Below are 19,750 nucleotides of genomic sequence, written 5' to 3' on the forward strand. Positions count from 1 at the left end.
CCAGAGAATCTAATATTGCTGTATTTTATAGTTAGGTAAATTATATTAGCTCTTATCAATGTGTACACAAAAACTTATCCAAGTGTATTCATCATGCTATTTATAATCCCAAGACTAAGTATCCAAAAATAGGGTATTGATTAAATAAGTTACGATGCATCTGTTTGATGAACCATGCGTATCTGTTAAAAATGATTTAGAAGTATATTTGAGCATAGGAAATATTTGTGACAAATAAACATGTGTATAATATCCTAATTTTTTTAAATAGCATTTTTGGAGCAGTTTAAATTTACAGAAAAAAATCAAGTAGAAAATACAAAGATTTCCCATATAATCCCCCTTCAAGGTTTCTCTATGTTAATATCTTTCATTAGTGTGGTACATTTGTTACAGTTAATGAGCCAATATCAATATATTTTATTAATTAAAGCCTCATAGTTAAGTATACATGTTGTACAGTTGTCTGCATTTTGGCAAATGCACAGTCATGTATCCACACTATAATATCCAACACAATAGTTTCACAGGCCTAAAAATCACCTGTATTCATCACCTTTTTAGTTCTTTCCTCTGTCCCCAATCCTCTGCTCTTTTTACTGTTTTTTTTTTCTTCTCCATAATGTCATATAATTGAAATCATACAGTATTTAGTCTTTTCAGACTCACTTCTTTCACTGAACAATATGCATATAAGTTTCCTGTGTCTTTTCATGGCATCACAGCTCATTTCTTTTTATTACTGAATAATACTGCCTTGGTTAGATGTACCACACTCTACTTAAAAGACATTTGGGTCACTTCCAAGTTTTGGAATTACTAATAAAGCTACTGTAAACATTTGTGTACAGGTTTTATGTAGACATAACTTTCCAGCTCATTTGTGTAAATACTTAGGAGCCCCATTGCTAGATAAGTATGGAAAGATTCTGTTAAACTTTGAAGAAACTGTAAGACTTATCTTCAAAAGTGGCCGTACTATTTTGTGTTCTTACCAGTGATGAATTTAAGTTCCTTTTGCTTTGCATCCACACCAGCATTTGATGTTGTCAGTGTTTCGGACTTAAACTATTCTAGTAGCTGTGTAGTGGTACCTCATCTTTTTTTTTTTTTTTTTTAATTTATTTATTTATTTATTTATTTATTTATTTATTTATTTATTTATTTTTATTTATATATGAAATTTATTGTCAAATTGGTTTCCATACAACACCCAGTGCTCATCCCAAAAGGTGCCCTCCTCAATACCCATCACCCACCCTCTCCTCCCTCCCACCCCCCATCAACCCTTAGTTTGTTCTCAGTTCTCAACAGTCTCTTATGCTTTGGCTCTCTCCCACTCTAACCTCTTTTTTCTTTTTTTCCTTCCCCTCCCCCATGGGTTCCTGTTAAGTTTCTCAGGATCCACATAAGAGTGAAACCATATGGTATCTGTCTTTCTCTGTATGGCTTATTTCACTTAGCATCACACTCTCCAGTTCCATCCACGTTGCTACAAAAGGCCATATTTCATTTTTTCTCATTGCCACGTAGTATTCCATAGTGTATATAAACCACAATTTCTTTATCCATTCATCAGTTGATGGACATTTAGGCTCTTTCCATAATTTGGCTATTGTTGAGAGTGCTGCTATGAACATTGGGGTACAAGTGCCCCTATGCATCAGTACTCCTGTGTCCCTTGGATAAATTCCTAGCAGTGCTATTGCTGGGTCATAGGGTAGGTCTATTTTTAATTTTCTGAGGAACCTCCACACTGCTTTCCAGAGCGGCTGCACCAATTTGCATTCCCACCAACAGTGCAAGAGGGTTCCCGTTTCTCCACATCCTCTCCAGCATCTAGAGTCTCCTGATTTGTTCATTTTGGCCACTCTGACTGGCGTGAGGTGATATCTGAGTGTGGTTTTGATTTGTATTTCCCTGATAAGGAGCGACGCTGAACATCTTTTCATGTGCCTGTTGGCCATCCGGATGTCTTCTTTAGAGAAGTGTCTATTCATGTTTTCTGCCCATTTCTTCACTGGGTTATTTGCTTTTCGGGTGTGGAGTTTGGTGAGCTCTTTATAGATTTTGGATACTAGCCCTTTGTCCGATATGTCATTTGCAAATATCTTTTCCCATTCCGTTGGTTGCCTTTTAGTTTTGTTGGTTGTTTCCTTTGCTGTGCAGAAGCTTTTTATCTTCATAGGTCCCAGTAATTCACTTTTGCTTTTAATTCCCTTGCCTTTGGGGATGTGTCGAGTAAGAGATTGCTACAGCTGAGGTCAGAGAGGTCTTTTCCTGCTTTCTCCTCTAAGGTTTTGATGGTTTCCTGTCTCACATTCAGGTCCTTGATCCATTTTGAGTTGATTTTTGTGAATGGTGTGAGAAAGTGGTCTAGTTTCAACCTTCTGCATGTTGCTGTCCAGTTCTCCCAGCACCATTTGTTAAAGAGACTGTCTTTTTTCCATTGGATGTTCTTTCCTGCTTTGTCAAAGATGAGTTGGCCATACGTTTGTGGGTCTAGTTCTGGGGTTTCTATCCTATTCCATTGGTCTATGTGTCTGTTTTTGTGCCAATACCATGCTGTCTTGATGATGACAGCTTTGTAGTAGAGGCTAAAGTCTGGGATTGTGATGCCTCCTGCTTTGGTCTTCTTCTTCAAAGTTACTTTGGCTATTCGGGGCCTTTTGTGGTTCCATATGAATTTTAGGATTGCTTGTTCTAGTTTCGAGAAGAATGCTGGTGCAATTTTGATTGGGATTGCATTGAATGTGTAGATAGCTTGGGTAGTATTGACATTTTGACAATATTTATTCTTCCAATCCATGAGCAGGGAATGTCTTTCCATTTCTTTAAATCTTCTTCAATTACCTTCATAAGGTTTCTATAGTTTTCAGCATACAGATCCTTTACATCTTTGGTTAGATTTATTCCTAGGTATTTTATGCTTCTTGGTGCAATTGTGAATGGGATCAGTTTCTATATTTGTCTTTCTGTTGCTTCGTTGTTAGTGTATAAGAATGCAACTGATTTCTGTACATTGATTTTGTATCCTGCAACTTTGCTGAATTCATGTATCAGTTCTAGCAGACTTTTGGTGGAGTCTATCAGATTTTCCATGTATAATACCATGTCATCTGCAAAAAGCGAAAGCTTGACTTCATCTTTGCCAATTTGGATGCCTTTGATTTCCTTTTGTTGTCTGATTGCTGATGCTAGAACTTCCAGCACTATGTTAAACAACAGTGGTGAGAGTGGGCTTCCCTTTCCTGATCTCAGGGAAAAAGCTCTCAGTTTTTCCCCGTTGAGGATGATGTTAGCTGTGGGCTTTTCATAAATGGCTTTTATGATCTTTAAGTATGTTCCTTCTATCCCGACTTTCTCAAGGGTTTTTATTAAGAAAGGGTGCTGGATTTTGTCAAAGGCCTTTTCTGCATCGATTGACAGGATCATATGGTTTTTCTCTTTTTTTTGTTAATGTGATGTATCACGTTGATTGATTTGCGAATGTTGAACCAGCCCTGCATCCCAGGAATGAATCCCACTTGATCATGGTGAATAATTCTTTTTATATGCCGTTGAATTCGATTTGCTAGTATCTTATTGAGAATTTTGGCATCCATATTCATCAGGGATATTGGCCTGTAGTTCTCTTTTTTTACTGGGTCTCTGTCTGGTTTAGGAATCAAAGTAATACTGGCTTCATAGAATGAGTCTGGAAGTTTTCCTTCCCTTTCTATTTCTTGGAATAGCTTGAGAAGGATAGGTATTATCTCTGCTTTAAACGTCTCGTGGAACTCCCCTGGGAAGCCATCTGGTCCTGGACTCTTATTTGTTGGGAGATTTTTGATAACCGATTCAATTTCTTCGCTGGTTATGGGTCTGTTCAAGCTTTCTATTTCCTCCTGATTGAGTTTTGGAAGAGTGTGGGTGTTCAGGAATTTGTCCATTTCTTCCAGGTTGTCCAATTTGTTGGCATGTAATTTTTCATAGTATTCCCTGATAATTGTTTGTATCTCTGAGGGATTGGTTGTAATAATTCCATTTTCATTCATGATTTTATCTATTTGGGTCATCTCCCGTTTCTTTTTGAGAAGCCTGGCTAGAGGTTTGTCAATTTGGTTTATTTTTTCAAAAACCAACTCTTGGTTTCGTTGATCCGCTCTACAGTTTTTTTAGATTCTATATTGTTTATTTCTGCTCTGATCTTTATCACTTCTCTTCTTCTGCTGGGTTTAGGCTGCCTTTGCTGTTCTGCTTCTATTTCCTTTAGGTGTGCTGTTAGATTTTGTATTTGGGATTTTTCTTGTTTCTTGAGATAGGCCTGGATTGCAATGTATTTTCCTCTCAGGGCTGCCTTCGCTGCGTCCCAAAGCGTTTGGATTGTTGTATTTTCATTTTTGTTTGTTTCCATATATTTTTTAATTTCTTCTCGAATTGCCTGGTTGACCCACTCATTCGTTAGTAGGGTGTTCTTTAACCTCCATGCTTTTGGGGGTTTTCCAGACTTTTTTCTGTGGTTGATTTCAAGCTTCATAGCATTGTGGTTTGATAGTATGCATGGTATGATTTCAATTCTTGTAAACTTATGAAGGGCTGTTTTGTGACCCAGTATATGATCTATCTTGGAGAATGTTCCATGTGCACTCGAGAAGAAAGTATATTGTGTTGCTTTGGGATGCAGAGTTCTAAATATATCTGTCAAGTCCATCTGATCCAATGTCTCATTCAGGGCCCTTGTTTCTTTATTGACCGTGTGTCTAGATGACCTATCCATTTCTATAAGTGGGGTGTTAAAGTCCCCTGCAATTACCACATTCTTATCAATAAGGTTGCTTATGTTTATGAGTCATTGTTTTATATATTTGGGCGCTCCGGTATTCGGCGCATAGACATTTATAATTGTTAGCTCTTCCTGATGAATAGACCCTGTCACTGTTATATAATGTCCTTCTTCATCTCTTGTTACAGCCTTTAACTTAAAGTCTAGTTTGTCTGAAAAAAGTATGGCTACTCCAGCTTTCTTTTGGCTTCCAGTAGCATGATAAATAGTTCTCCATCCCCTCACTCTCAATCTAAAGGTGTCCTCAGGTCTGAAATGAGTCTCTTGTAGACAGCAAATAGATGGGTCTTGTTTTTTTATCCATTCTGATACCCTATGTCTTTTGGTTGGCGCATTTAATCCATTTACATTCAGTGTTATTATAGAAAGATACGGGTTTAGAGTCATTGTGATGTCTGTACGTTTTATGCTTGTAGTGATGTCTCTGGTACTTTGTCTCACAGGGTCCCCCTTAGGATCTCTTGTAGGGCTGGTTTAGTGGTGACAAATTCCTTCAGTTTTTGTTTGTTTGGGAAGACCTTTATCTCTCCTTCTATTCTAAATGACAGACTTGCTGGATAAAGGATTCTCGGCTGCATATTTTTTCTGTCTAGCACACTGAAAATCTCGTGCCAATTCTTTCTGGCCTGCCAAGTTTCAAAAGAGAGATCAGTCACGAGTCTTATAGGTCTCCCTTTATATGTGAGGGCACGTTTACCCCTTGCTGCTTTCAGAATTTTCTCTTGATCCTTGTATTTTGCCAGTTTCACTATGATATGTCGTGCAGAAGATCGATTCAAGTTACGTCTGAAGGGAGTTCTCTGTGCCTCTTGGATTTCAATGCCTTTTTCCTTCCCCACTTCAGGGAAGTTCTCAGCTATGATTTCTTCAAGTACCCCTTCAGCACCTTTCCCTCTCTCTTCCTCCTCTGGGATACCAATTATGCGTATATTATTTCTTTTTAGTGTATCACTTAGTTCTCTAATTTTCCCCTCATACTCCTGGATTTTTTTCTCTCCCTTTTTCTCAGCTTCCTCTTTTTCCATAACTTTATCTTCTAGTTCACCTATTCTCTCCTCTGCCTCTTCAATCCGAGCCGTGGTGGTTTCCATTTTGTTATGCATTTCGTTTAAAGCGTTTTTCAGCTCCTCATGACTGTTCCTTAGTCCCTTGATCTCTGTAGCAAGAGATTCTCTGCTGTCAGCTATACTGTTTTCAAGCCCAGCGATTAATTTTATGACTATTATTCTAAATTCACTTTCTGTTATATTATTTAAATCCTTTTTGATCAGCTCATTAGCTGTTGTTATTTCCTGGAGATTCTTCTGAGGGGAATTCTTCTGCTTGGTCATTTTGGATAGTCCCTGGCGTGGTGAGGACCTGCAGGTCACTTCCCCTGTGCTGTGGTGTATAACTGGAGTTGGTGGGCGGAGCCGCAGTCAGACCTGATGTCTGCCCCCAGCCCACCGCTGTGTCCACAGTCAGATTGGTGTGTGCCTTCTCTTCCCCTCTCCTAGGGGCGGGATTCACTGTGGGGTGGGGTGGCCCGTCTGGGCTACTTGCACACTGCCAGGCTTGTGATGCTGGGGATCTGGCGTCTTAGCTGGGGTGGGTAGGCAAGGTGCACAGGGGCAGGAGGGGCAGGCTTAGCTTGCTTCTCCTTAGGTGATCCACTTCAGGAGGGGCCCTGTGGCAGCAGGAGGGAGTCAGATCCGCTGCCGCCGGAGGTTTGGCTCCGCAGAAGCGCAGAGTTGGGTGTTTGCGCGGAGCCAGCAAGTTCCCTGGCAGGAACTGGTTCTCTTTGGGATTTTGGCTGGGGGATGGGCGGGGGAGATGGCGCTGGGGAGCGCCTTTGTTCCCCACCAAACTGAGCTCTGTCGTCAGGGGGCTCAGCAGCTCTCCTTCCCTTTGTCCTCCAGCCTTCCCGCTTTCTCAGCAGAGCTGTTAACTTATGACCTCCCAGACGCTAAGTCGCGCTTGCTGTCAGAACACAGTCCGTCAGGCCCCTCCGCTTTTTGCAAGCCAGACTCGGGGGCTCTGCTTGGCCGGCGAGCCGCCCCTCCGCCCCGGCTCCCTCCCGCCAGTCCGTGGAGCGCGCACCGCCTCGCCGCCCTTCCTACCCTCTTCCGTGGGCCTCTCGTCTGCGCTTGGCTCCGGCGACTCCGTTCTGCTAATCCTCTGGCGGTTTTCTGGGTTATTTAGGCAGGTGTAGGTGGAATCTAAGTGATCAGCAGGACGCGCGGTGAGCCCAGCGTCCTCCTACGCCGCCATCTTAAAGAGGAAGATCAGTGTTCTGATCTTAATTTGTACTTAAGATCATCTTAATTTGTAATTAAGGAATTAATTTGTAATTCCTTGTTTTGGTAGGTTATTGATTATTGATTTAATTTCTTTAGTAGATATAGTCCTATTGAGATTTTCTATTTTTTGTTTGAAATTTGGTAGATAGTGTCTTTCAAGGAATTTTTCCAACTAATATTGTTCATAATATTTTTTTATTTTTTTATTCATAGAATCTGTAGTGATGGCCCATCTTTCACTTCTGATATTTTCTTTTTCTTTACTTGGTTCGGTTGGGTAGAGGTTTGTCACTTTTATTAATGTTTTCAAGGAATCTGCTGATGCTCATTTTTGAAAAGACCTAGAATATAAACTGGAAGGATATATTGCAAAATGTTAATCATTATCTCTGGATGATGGGATTACAAATAGTTTTTTCTTCTTTGTACTTTTCAGTATAGTTACTATGTAATTTCATAATGAAATTTTATTTTTTAATAACATTGCCCAATGTTCAGTATCTTCCCTCAAAGTCAACATTTGTTAGGGGTAACCTGGGTGGCTCACTTGGTTAAGCATTCGACTTCAGCTCAGGTCATGGTCTCCTGGTTTGTGAGTTGGAGCCCTACCTCAGGCTCTGTGTGGACAGCTCAGAGCCTGGAGCCTGCTTTGGATTCTGTATCTCCCTCTCTCTCTGCCCCTCCACCGCTCATGCTCACTCCTGGGCACGCTGTCTCTCTCTCTATCTCTCTTTCTCTCAAAAGTGAATGAACATTTATAAAATTTAAAAAAAATCAACATAGTTATAACTACTTTTTCATGACCTTCATGATCAATCTAGTTCAGTATTCTCTTTTTTCACTTTTCATTGGGCTTTGTCTTTGGGAACTTTACATTTATTTCTTGTGGTTAAAGGGTACTGAAGAGAATAAAAACATTCAAAGGAAGTATGATTATCTAAAAGAAAATGAGAGTACCACCAATTGGACTTGTCAGGTGTTCTTCATACATTCTTGTTTAATTTTGTTACTATAGTCTTAAAGTGTAATTATTATCCTCATTTTAACAGATGAGGAAATTGACGCCAGGGAAAGTAACTTGCCAAAGGCCACAACTAGTATTTGGAAAGATATCTCAGTTCCAAGGCTCTCTAATTTCAAAGTCTGTTATCTTTCCAAGATAGATTAGGTAAAATGATTAGAACCAAACTTTGCCCATGAGTATATACCCATGGTGAAAATGTTGATCTTTTGTTAGTCATTTACTATCCGTTTTCATTATGACATTGCCTTTTCTGTGAGATACAAACTTTGGCCCTTTTTGAATTTATAGCTTCATTTATTAAAATTTCAGAATAAGAGGCAACTTATTTTAGGGATATCTGATTTATTGTCTTATTTTGTTTGAGAGATAAAATTAATGTATTTTGTTGCAGTATTTATTTTTTGTGACATGAAAAGATAATCTGGACAAACAAATCTGGCTTTAGAGTTTTTCAAAAATTTTTTTCCAATAAATAAAAAAAATGTGTCTCATCATCATTTATTTGAACTGAAAATCAAAAGTTAATGTAGAAAGAGTAGTTATTAAATATTTGTAAGTAAAGTCATAGTTTTTTTAACCCAGCAAAATTCAATGGCATTTATATAATTTTGATTTATTCAGTGCTGTTTATTTAACCACATAGGGATTTACTTTAATTAACATCTCTCTGAAGAACTTCTAAAATAACTAAAATAAATGAGATAATCTGAGCATGCCCACTTTATTTTACAGCTGGTAATTGTTTTAATTAATCCAAAGTTGTTCCTCAGTTCAACATATTTATCATTGAAACTTCATGAAACCTTATAATAGTTTTCAAAAATACCTCTTCTCCAGGACTACCAGCTATTTTTTAAAGAAGCACAGTGCTAGATATCTTTCATATTTTTTATTCATGAGGCCATAATAAAAAAGCAATAAGTTTTCCTTGATCTATGAAAGTTATTATGCTTAGCCTATGAGTCAAGTTTTTGCACAGTAATACTGCATAACAAAGAGCTCTAAAATCTATTGCTTGCTCATTGGGTGATCTGATTCCCTGGACTTCAGGAATCACTTCTCCTGATGATTCCAGGTGCCAGTCGGAAGGAGTAATGGCTGTGTTGGGCAAGTTCTTTTCTTGTTGCAAGGTAGAAACTCAACAGAACTGGGGGAACTTGCCATACCTTTTAAAGCATCAGCTTGGAAGAGTATACTTCCACTTCTCCCATATTCATTCCACTGATCAGGAAGAGACATTGCACAATTCCACATTCCGGAGTGTGAATGTATTATTATTCTATAGCGACAGGCTGAAAGATTGAAGACAATTATACACCTACATAACTACAGTTCTGGGTTTCTAATTGTATTGATTGCTTAAACTTTTGATTAATCAGGTTGTTTACAAAAAAGTGATCAGTTTTCTTAAACTGATATATTAAAATTATCTGTCTTATGCAAATTAACCTTATTAAATATATTTGTGATTGTATAGATTTAAAAAATAATGACTGATGATCCTGTTTTGATAGTAACTAGCCTTTGCATGGTGTTTTAGAGTTTATAAAATATTTTCACATTTTTTCATGTGATCCACAAGTTAGGTAGTGGGATCCTTACTTTACAGATGTGAAAATTAAAACAAAACGTTGTGACTTTACAAGGTTACAACCAGTAAGTTCCATTACAGATTTTTGGAGACTTTAAATCCAGTTATCTTTACATTGCCCTATACTGGGTTTCATGCTCCCATTTCCTACCATTTCTAAGTTTAGATAAATAATAGAAATATTTCTGGACCACTGTTAAAACCTAAGGGAGCTATCACTATACACTTTATACTCCATCACATCATACTATCTTCTACTCTGATTTGTGTATCTGGTTTGATGCAAAAATTGCTTAGAGGCTGATCCTCACTCTTATTTATTTATTATTATTCCAACAAAAGAGCTTACTTTCTGTGTAGTTTAGTAGAAACATGTATTCAACTTCATTATGTATTTCAAAAGTATGAGGGAAAATTACTGTGGTATACCCCAGTGCTTTTCAAATTAGTACCAGGGTAACTGCCTCAGGTGATAATGGTTTCATATATTTGAGGTTCTGTGTAAAAATTTATTTGGGAAAAGAGATGGAGAGTTTTACTGCAAGAAGGAACTTTGAAAAATCACTGTCTATACCAAGTATAGTTAGGATGGCAATGATATTCTATCTTCATAAAATTTCTTCATTATATGTTTGTTTTGCACAAACTTTGTATTATAATAGTTGACTTATATGATACATTCTTGTGAAAAAAAAATGTTTTGTGTTGAATAATATAACATGTTTACCTGCCTTCTACTCTAACTCTTGCAACAACACCTTTAAACAATGTAATAAAAATCGGATCTCTTTAGCTATGGATTTCTATTTTTTTGGACAGCATTCCATTTTCTCAAATCTATGGGCTTTTCTGGTGCTTTATTCCATTTTCTCTGTTTTATGTTGCTTTCATGATGTGCAAAATTTATTTATTTTGCCCCCATATCTCCCTGTTTTGATTTCTTTCATAGTGAAAATTAAAAATTAATAGGTAATGATAAATTGAATCTTTTAGAAGGTTAGATGATACTTAAGACCCTATTGTTAAAAAATTAATTTATAACCAGCTCATTGTTCTTGATACTTTGTCCCATAATAGTGCAAATTACTCTCCTTACAGCCTTCTCTGTTTATTTCTTTCTAGAGGTCATCACTTTAATTTCAAAGTTAGGCCTTCTCCCTTTACTATTAGTAGTTAGTTTTTTTATATGAGCCATTGCTGTGGAGAGTGGTAATTTTATTTGTTTTAATAAAGTTAGTATACTTAATGAATATTTTTCCCTCTTTTAAAGACTGTGAACCAGAAGAGCTGACTGACTGGTCTATGGATGAAAAATGTTCATTTTGTAATCTACAGAGAGAAGCAGTCAGTGTAAGTTTTAGTGCTATGAAATTATTTCTAAACTAATTGCACAATTGTAAAACAGTTTTTTTAACTGAATTTTTTCTGAAAATTGGTGATTTACAGTGGAAATTTAAATACTTGATTTTGGTAATGTGAAGAATATTTTAAAGTCTAACATTTAGCTTAACTTGCAGGTGAAATCACAAAACACTCATCTTTTTTGCTTATTTCACATTTCTTCCTTATAGCTCCCTGACTCATGAAGTTCAGTTTAGATCTGTTTTGTATTTAGGTAGATGACGGTGAGTTTAGAGGCCTAGTTTGATTTGACACCACCCTGTAGTCTTTCTTAGGAATCTGTAGCTGGAGGATAATGCGGTACTACTTTTTAGCCCATTACTCTCTTGAAGTCTTTTGGATATCACAGTTATTTCCTGTGTAAATGATTAAATATTTAGTGTCTAATATAAACAAGGCATAAACTAGACAAGCAGCATCTTCTTGTATGGTGGAAAGTCCTAATTCTTTACTGGTGTGAGAAAGGCTGAAAAGAAATGACAACTTGAGAACCTGTACCCATTTTGGTCAGATTAGTGGGTAAACGTACCTGCTTTGTTGTTACAACTCTCATTATTGGCATTGCTATCTAATGAATTTATTTAGCAATATATTTTATCTACTCTGCTCCCCCCTCCATTTTTGACTGTAGTTTTGCCAAAAAATAAGGCTAATTTGGTATCAAAGCTAAATTTCTTTTCTCCTGACTCCTGTCCCAAATTTTATGTTCTCTCTATATAATTTGATAGAATAAATGAACATTTAGAGAATATTTTTTTGCAATTTTTAATGGAATTTCATGTATAATAAAAAGTGACTTTTTTATGTTTTTTTCTTATAATTTTAGGATTGTATACCATCTCTTGATTCTTCACAGTCAACACCAACAGAGGAACTATCATCTCAGGGCCAGTCCAACACTGAAAAGATTGAATGCCAAGCAGAAAATTACCTAAATGCACTCTTTCGAAAGAAAGGTAATATTGGTATACTTTGTCATTTAAAATTTGCAGTAGAGGTCTAAAATGTTTGCAGTTTTCTCACATGCAAGTTTTTTTTATGTCAGTCTTTACTCCATTTGTGATTATTTCTTTTTTTATCTTTAGTTTTTCTTCATATTAGGACATTAGAATTCTTAGTTACTGTAGGGCTAGTCTTCTATTAGCCATTCCTTTTCTCCACTTTTTTCTCAAATCTGTCCCTGACACTATCAGATATTTTCCTCATCTACTATAGGCAGACAGGAAGTGTTTTTATGCTTCTGGTCTTTATTTTGTTGCTGTTCTCAAGACTTCAAAAGTTCTTTCATATTCAATAAGTGATAGATATATTATACTGTAAAGCTGTCTTTAGAAATCTAACAGTTAAGTCATTTATCAGCCAGATTGGAGTATTTTTGCTGGCTTGGGATTTCAGTGTTTCTTTGGTAGCTTGAATATGCTTACTTGACCTTAAATGTCAAATGTTCTTTTTTACTAACCTGTCTAAACTATTTAAACCAAATGAGGCTTGTTTCACTTGTTACCTTACTTGATACACATGTATCAGAGAGTAGTTTTTATATCTTAGTTGCTTGAGAAAAATATAGAAATATAGAACCTTCCATTTTTTGTTCTTGGCAATTTCTGCAGTAGTAGAGTGTCTTAATTTTTACCACATAGATCTTTGGAGTGAGTCATGATATAAGGGGAATGTAAGATGGGAAGGGTTATCATTCTGCCTCCCACTTTCCAGAGACTGAGAAAAACATTATTGTATTTCATCTAGGTGTTGACCCTGCGTTACTACTCTTTGAAATTAGGTTAACATCAGATACTGTTCTATTAAGTTGATAACTTTTAGATTTTAATCAATAATGTTGAAAATAGTCTTCACCTTTGAGCAAGGAGCCTTTTGTTTAGTTCTCAGTGTTATGAGTTTTATGTGTTGAAATATGAGAATTCTTTTATTAGAAGAATCATTAGTGTATTAAAAGACCTAAGGTTAAGAACTGTATATTTTTTTTAAGTTCAGGAGACTGAAAATATTTTCCTGTATGTTACTAAAGTGCTTAGTGTTGAGAAATCGGCATTGTCTTGAAAAAAACATTATTTTTTTCAGAAATTTTCTATTTGAACCCATATTAATATTTTACATGCTTTCCTTAAGTAGTTTATAACATATTAATTTAAAAAATTTTATTCTGCCAGTGTACTTACACTTACAAGAATTATGTTATCAGATTTATATCACTAATAGAGCTGGAGGAAATGTACACATTTACATACATGCACATGGTTTCACCTTAGAACTCTTTACTCAGTCTTCTTTTCCTTGAGTAATTTATAATGGTAGTCGCTGGAATTATCAATAGTTATGACCTATAATTTTTGATAGTATGGAGTAACCTGTGCTCCATTGCCCTATTAAGAGTAATCAGTAAACACTTGGTACTATTTCAGCTGATTCAAGCATCTGGGTCTTCAAGAGGTCTCCTACCAATGGTTGGGTGAGTGTTCATGGATATTTAGTGACCTCTCCATTTGAGGTGAATCTTGACTTTCTTCCCGATCTTTGAAGGATTGCAAAGTTTTTAAATGAAAGATTCTTATTAGTATTTTTGCTTTAACTTCAGGTCTTATCTTTGTTAATTCCTTTATTTGTAGTCCAACATGATTTTCCAGATTTAATTAAACATAAGGACTTTTCTACTCATTTACTTGGTTTTGTTTTTGTTCCTTATTTTTTAATTTTCTTTGAATAAAATCACTTTAGAGGTTTCCAATATGGTCTGGATTAGGATAAGGCCAGAAGATAATAATAGTATCTTTAAGTGATGATAACGTCTCTGTTTATTTAATTCCACTGTTAACTCTACTTGAAAATAAAAGGCATAAACATGTTTTTAAAGATAAGAAACACTTCTGAGCCTTTGGAGTAATAAATAAAATGTTGATAAAGCATATTGTTGGTGGAGCTTTTATTTGATTGCTGAAAATTTCCCAAACTCAGCCATTTTCAGGAATTCTGGATATTAGTAACATTAATGTTACTGACACTCAACAGATACTGATCTTTTGCTTAGTTTGAGGAATATATGCATGTTAATCATCTTGCCAAAATGTAAAGAAATCTTTTAATAGCTTTATTATAGCTTGTTTATTATTCTTCCTAACTGTGGTTTTAGGGACGAAGATAATGATAAGTATAAACTGTTATTAAGAACCCACTACACAGGGTAATGAGATGGTTGATGTCATCAGTTATGATTGAGCACTGAAACCTTTTTATGCCTTAATCTTGTTTAATCTGAAAACAATGTTAAGAGGTAGGTACCGTTATCATTTTAACAGGTAGAGACAGTGAAACACAGAGAAGTTAAGTAATGTGTCTTTTAGTTCTATTACAAACATTTGAATCCTCAGGAAGTTAAAAAAAAAAAAAAAAAAAGTTAAAAAGTGTTCTGTGTGAGGAGCACCCAGATTCTTTTATGTACTAAGTAGGAAGACTTTCCTATTCTATACTTATTAGCCAGCTAGGATTAGAGTTATTTTAATTGAATTAGGCAGACTAGAGAGGACTATGAGAAATGCTATATTTCTTCTACACTTCCATTTTCCCTTTTATGAACCATGGACACTTTCAGCGATTAGTTTCCTTGTAGTGTTTAATAATAGATTGGAGGAAACTTAAATACTAAATAGTTTGGCAAATCCCTCATACTTAGAAGCTAGTCAAAAATACTTTTTCAGAGTTGAATAAATTGGGGGGGGGGAGGGTATATTACTACAGAGATGAACTTTTAACTAGCTTTGAATATTATTCAGAAATTTTTCAAAATTTTTCAAAATTGAATTCCTTCCAGAGGTTTACCCTAAAATTATCTATAGTGTTAAAATAGAATGAAAGCTCCATGAAAGCACGCACTTTTTTTTTGTTAATTGCAGTATCCTCAGTATTTGGAACAATACTTATTACATCTGTCTTCAGGAAATACTTGTTGAACTTATGAATGCCTACTAATAAACTGTCCAGGTATCTTCCAGTTTCACTACCTATTCTAATATTACTACTTATTTGATTTGAAAAAAGAAATTAATTAGCATGTATATATAGTTTACCTTTCCCTACTCTGTACTTAAGTTTGTTACTGTGTATAGTTTGAGTATCAGTTTGTTTTGAAGTGTGTAGAAACATAGCCATGTAGATATAAAATGCCTTTTCCAAAGTATCCCCATCAGATGTAAACTAAATTATTTTTACTTTTTGCTTCGCATTCTCAGATTACCTGAAGCAGTGTAAGTCACCAGCTTATGATTCAGGAAGATGTCTCATCTTTTATTTTTAAATTAAAGAAGGTTACTTGACTAAATTGGAAAGATAGTAGTTGAATGAATCATACTGCTAAATATATGATAAAATGAAATCTTTCTTCATCAAAATACAATATGTTTCACCTGCTTTATCTTTTATCCACACACATATTAGCATTCATGCAACTACTATTCTGGTTTTTTGTTTTCAAAGACCTTTCCTGATATATTTGATGCAGTTAGTTGAAAGCTGATATTAACCAACCCTTTCCCCTTAAATTAATTGGTAGCCAGGTTTTATATAAAGTTTTTCAGCCTTTTCTGAACACAGATCCTTTTCCTTTTAAACTCTTAATTTTTAAATCTTATATCAAGAAATAAATATTAATATGGCTTGCTAAACAATTGGTTATGACTGTTAATAAAGCATTTGATTTCTTCTAAGAAATCTTTTAGATTGCTTTTCTCTAAATGCAGGCATCCATGAGTGACTGTGTAAATTTGACCTGATACATTCATGCCCAGAGTTTCTTACACAAATATGCCTTTGTGAGATCATTGTGGGTCATAAATCGAATTTCTGCTATGTGGGTTGCCATTTGGAACTTTCCGGAAACTGTGTATTAGTGCCATAAAATAACTCACATACTGTTATGGGCCACGTTCAAAGGTGTTTATGAAAATATTTTTCTTGTTTTGTCATAATCTGGAAGATATGAATGAAATTCTAAGAAAATACACTTAAAATTAGAACTGGATTTAAGATTTTTGCATTCTGGTAAAATCACTTTTCTACCTGCAATACCATCCATGACAGGAATTAAAGGCCAACTGTCAGGTCACTCATTATCATCTGCATTCTTATCTCCTTTTGTCTTTTTTATCCTCAAATTCGAGTCAGTTACCCCTTTACAAGCACCCATATTTCTACTTTGTCTTTTGAAACTTGTGATCTTTAATCAGCAAAAATCTCCTGTGTCCTCAGGCTCTTCCTCTTAATGTTCCCTTTATTTTATTGTTGTCACTCAGATCTGCATATTCGTAAGAGATGCTTTTGTAGCCCTCCCCTTACTGGCTGTTTTTAATTTCTTGCTTTATGTAATATAGGATGATACCATTGGCAGGTAACCTCTAATATCTTTATAGCTGCTTTCCCATCATTTATTCACCCTCCTCACTCAAAACCCTGAGGAGCTCCTTTGAAGCACATGACAGCAAACTATTCCATCTATATTATCATGTTGTGGACCTCTACCAACCTATTCACTTTATTCCTCCCAAATGTTATTCCCATCACAATTCTTAGTGACTTCAAATTCTATGTAGGTGATATATTCAACACTCTGGACACTCTGGACCTCTTCATTTCCAATGATCTTTTCCTCCATTCCCCTCCAGCCATCTTTCTCCATGACCATTCCTAGACCTTTGCCGCCTCTCAAATCTAATTTCAGCCATCTCTTTCTGTGACTACAACTTCATTCCAGTACTCATTCTGCCCCCCCATTTTTTTAACCTCATTACAATTTCCAATCTATTGACCACACCAATTTTCAACTCTTCATTGTCTCCTAGACATGACTTCACTTCTCCTAGAAGTGGCAGAAGTGAAGCTGAGTAGCTCTGATAATGTGCTTAATAATCACTGTGATCATCTTTCGTATAAAAATCTTAACTCCGTTAATTCTCTCTTCCTGTGTCATATTTGCTTATTAGAACCTTATCTGTGTTTTAGTCCCATTCCTCATATATTACACACTTGCCCTGACCAGCTAAACTTGACTAGAGTAAAACACCCAATTATGTTGACTTTATAAGTCTTGCCTAATCAGTTTCCTCTCTTTCAAGTAGTTATTTTCTCTTTTTCGTCAGCTCTCCAACAACTAAAAAGTTACTCTTTATTTTTGTAGCACAATTACATTCTAACATATATAATTTACTTCTTCCTTTATTTACTATGTATTGTCTTTCTTCTGCTGGAATAGAAGCACCATGAAGAATTGGATTTTGTACTTGTGTTGACTAATGTATCTCAAGCATCTGACACACAGATATTTAGTAAATATTTATTATCTGTACGTTTACTGTCTTCACTTCTCAATTCCCCTTTTCTTTTTAACCTGTCCCAATTAGACTTTCTTTCCTACTACTTCACTAATTGTTTTATCAGTTTCCTTGGTAATTCCATCTTGTATTATTCAGAGGGAAGCTATCAGTTCTCATCTTACTTAACCTTTCAGCATTGTTTGACAGAGTTGATCACTTCCTTATTCTGATTTCTAGGAAATTATATTCCAGATAATTTTTTCCATATACTGTAGTTTTATGAATGAGAAAATCTAGTGTAAAAATCACCTGAATTATAGGCCAGGCCTACCATATGATCTTGCCTGTCTGTCTCATTTAATATGATCTATATTCTGTTTTAAAGAATTTCCTGGTCCCCATAGTACTTCAGAACCTCATTCTTTCTGAATTTCTCTTACTCACCAACATACAAGGAGTCTAGGATTCTAGCAGAGGGCTTTTTCAAGTACCATACTTGTGAAATGTGATAAATTAGTTTATAAATTGCCATCTTGCCATTTTTAGCTTACATATAATTTGAACTGTCAGTTACAGTTTACTATTTGCTGTTGGCTACTTGTGCATTATACCCACAACCTTCTCAGACTGTTTTATAAAGGTTATCAATTAATAATAGTGATTTGTTAGTAATAACTAGTAGTTATCCCCTGCCTTTTCCATATGGATTTATATTTGTGTGTGTGTGTGTGTGTGTGTGTGTGAGTTTTCCTCCTTAAAATGTTTTGAGTGAAGTCTTTAAACTGTTTCTATATTTAATGGAAGGGGCCAAAGCATAAGTTCACAATTGAACAGATAGGAATTCAAATCTGTCCCACCATATATTATGTGATTCTGACAAACTACTAACCCTTTCTGTGACTTAGTTTTCTCATCTGCAGAAGAGGCACAATAATTATAGATATTTATACTCTGTTGTCTGTCCTCATCCACCAAAAATGTAGTTTTGTTAAAATAGAAGATAATGGTTAAGGTTTTAATGTTTTAATCATGTGTGTTCAGTTGTAGCTTCTGGTGAAAAAAAGAATATGAGCTATGGAGTCAAACCTAAATGTGTTGCTTGCAGTTTTTTTCCATTAAATTAGCTATGATATTGGGCAAATTATTTAACTTGGTGATACCATATCATTGTGAATTATATCATTAATATAATGTAGATGAAACATCTAGCTTAGTACCATATTTATAATAGGCATTCAGTGAAAAGTAACTCCATGGTGGATTGCACTAATTTTTGTTGCTTTTGTTGTATGAGAAAGCTAGGCACTGGCATCTAAATGGCCTGCTCTTTTCATAGTAAGGCATAGTAGGTAAAATGTTGGGTTTTGGATTAGACCAAGAGTCTAGTCCTGGCTGATATATTCAGCCTTGTGTGACCTTGGGCAAACTTTTTAACTCTTTAAGACTTGTTTCCATTTCTATAGGATGGGAATAATTCTAGCTTTCTCAAGAGGATTATTGTGATGATTAGAAGAGTTAATGTATCCAAACCCACCAGGTTGTATGCATTAATTATGTGCAGTTTTTATATACCAGTTATACCTCAATAAGTTGAGGAGGAAGAGATAATGCATGTAAGGACTCAGTAATCTACAACTGCTGCTACTTTTATTTATTATCATTATCATCAATTACATGGAATGACAATAAATCAACAAAGGGAGACCATTGAGAGTTTAGCTGCCACATTAAATCATCTGATTATTAAGAGTGTGGTCTTTAGGATTCCATGAATTAATAAGTAACATCAAGATGTAAGGTAGCATACAGTCTTAAAAGTGAGTAATAATGCTTCAAAACTGTCAGCAGCAAATAGTATTCTTTGGATGTTTTGAGGGAGTAGAATTGTCCGCCAATAGGATACAAATTGCAAATTTGTATTGCAAACTACAGTATTGTGTTTGTTTTGTACAAATAAAAAGTCACTTTTGTGCATCAGTTTCTTAGTTAATAAAATGGAAAACTTTTTGCTGAGATGTGTTGGTGTATATTGTTAGCCTATGTAACATTCAGGAAGTAAAACAATATAAAGAAATACTGGAAAAAAATATTTTGCAGACATTTGTGTCAATCAACCATGTGGAACACTTTGAGGGAAAATTTCAGCATAGTTTGCAAAGTTGGCCAATTCTGGTAGCTATTTTTCTAATTCCTTCCATGTTCTGAATGCTCAGAGAACCAAAACTAATTTTAAAATATTAACTTAATAAAGTGAAAATCCTATATCAATATATTTGTGCAACGAAAGGACACATTTTCTGAAGCAAAATATAA

General features: G+C 35.4%; 1 protein-coding gene across 11 annotated transcripts in view; it reads left to right on the top strand.

Annotated features, from left to right (window-relative positions):
- LCORL (ligand dependent nuclear receptor corepressor like) overlaps positions 1-19,750 on the top strand; it is a 176,745-nt gene that overhangs the window by 59,194 nt on the left and 97,801 nt on the right. For 10 of the 11 annotated variants that reach the window (XM_040487204.1, XM_040487246.1, XM_040487239.1 and 7 more), the window contains exons 3-4: positions 10,990-11,069; positions 11,947-12,076. In XM_040487204.1, the coding sequence (XP_040343138.1) occupies positions 10,990-11,069; positions 11,947-12,076 (210 nt within the window). Of the gene's footprint in view, positions 1-10,989; positions 11,070-11,946; positions 12,077-13,544; positions 13,588-19,750 lie in introns of those variants that run through there. The other variant, XM_040487217.1, reaches the window with a different exon arrangement.

The sequence above is a fragment of the Herpailurus yagouaroundi genome, unplaced genomic scaffold (genome assembly GCF_014898765.1).
Source record: "Herpailurus yagouaroundi ecotype Mexico unplaced genomic scaffold, PumYag 28, whole genome shotgun sequence".
In the NCBI taxonomy this organism is placed as follows: Eukaryota; Metazoa; Chordata; class Mammalia; order Carnivora; family Felidae; genus Herpailurus; species Herpailurus yagouaroundi.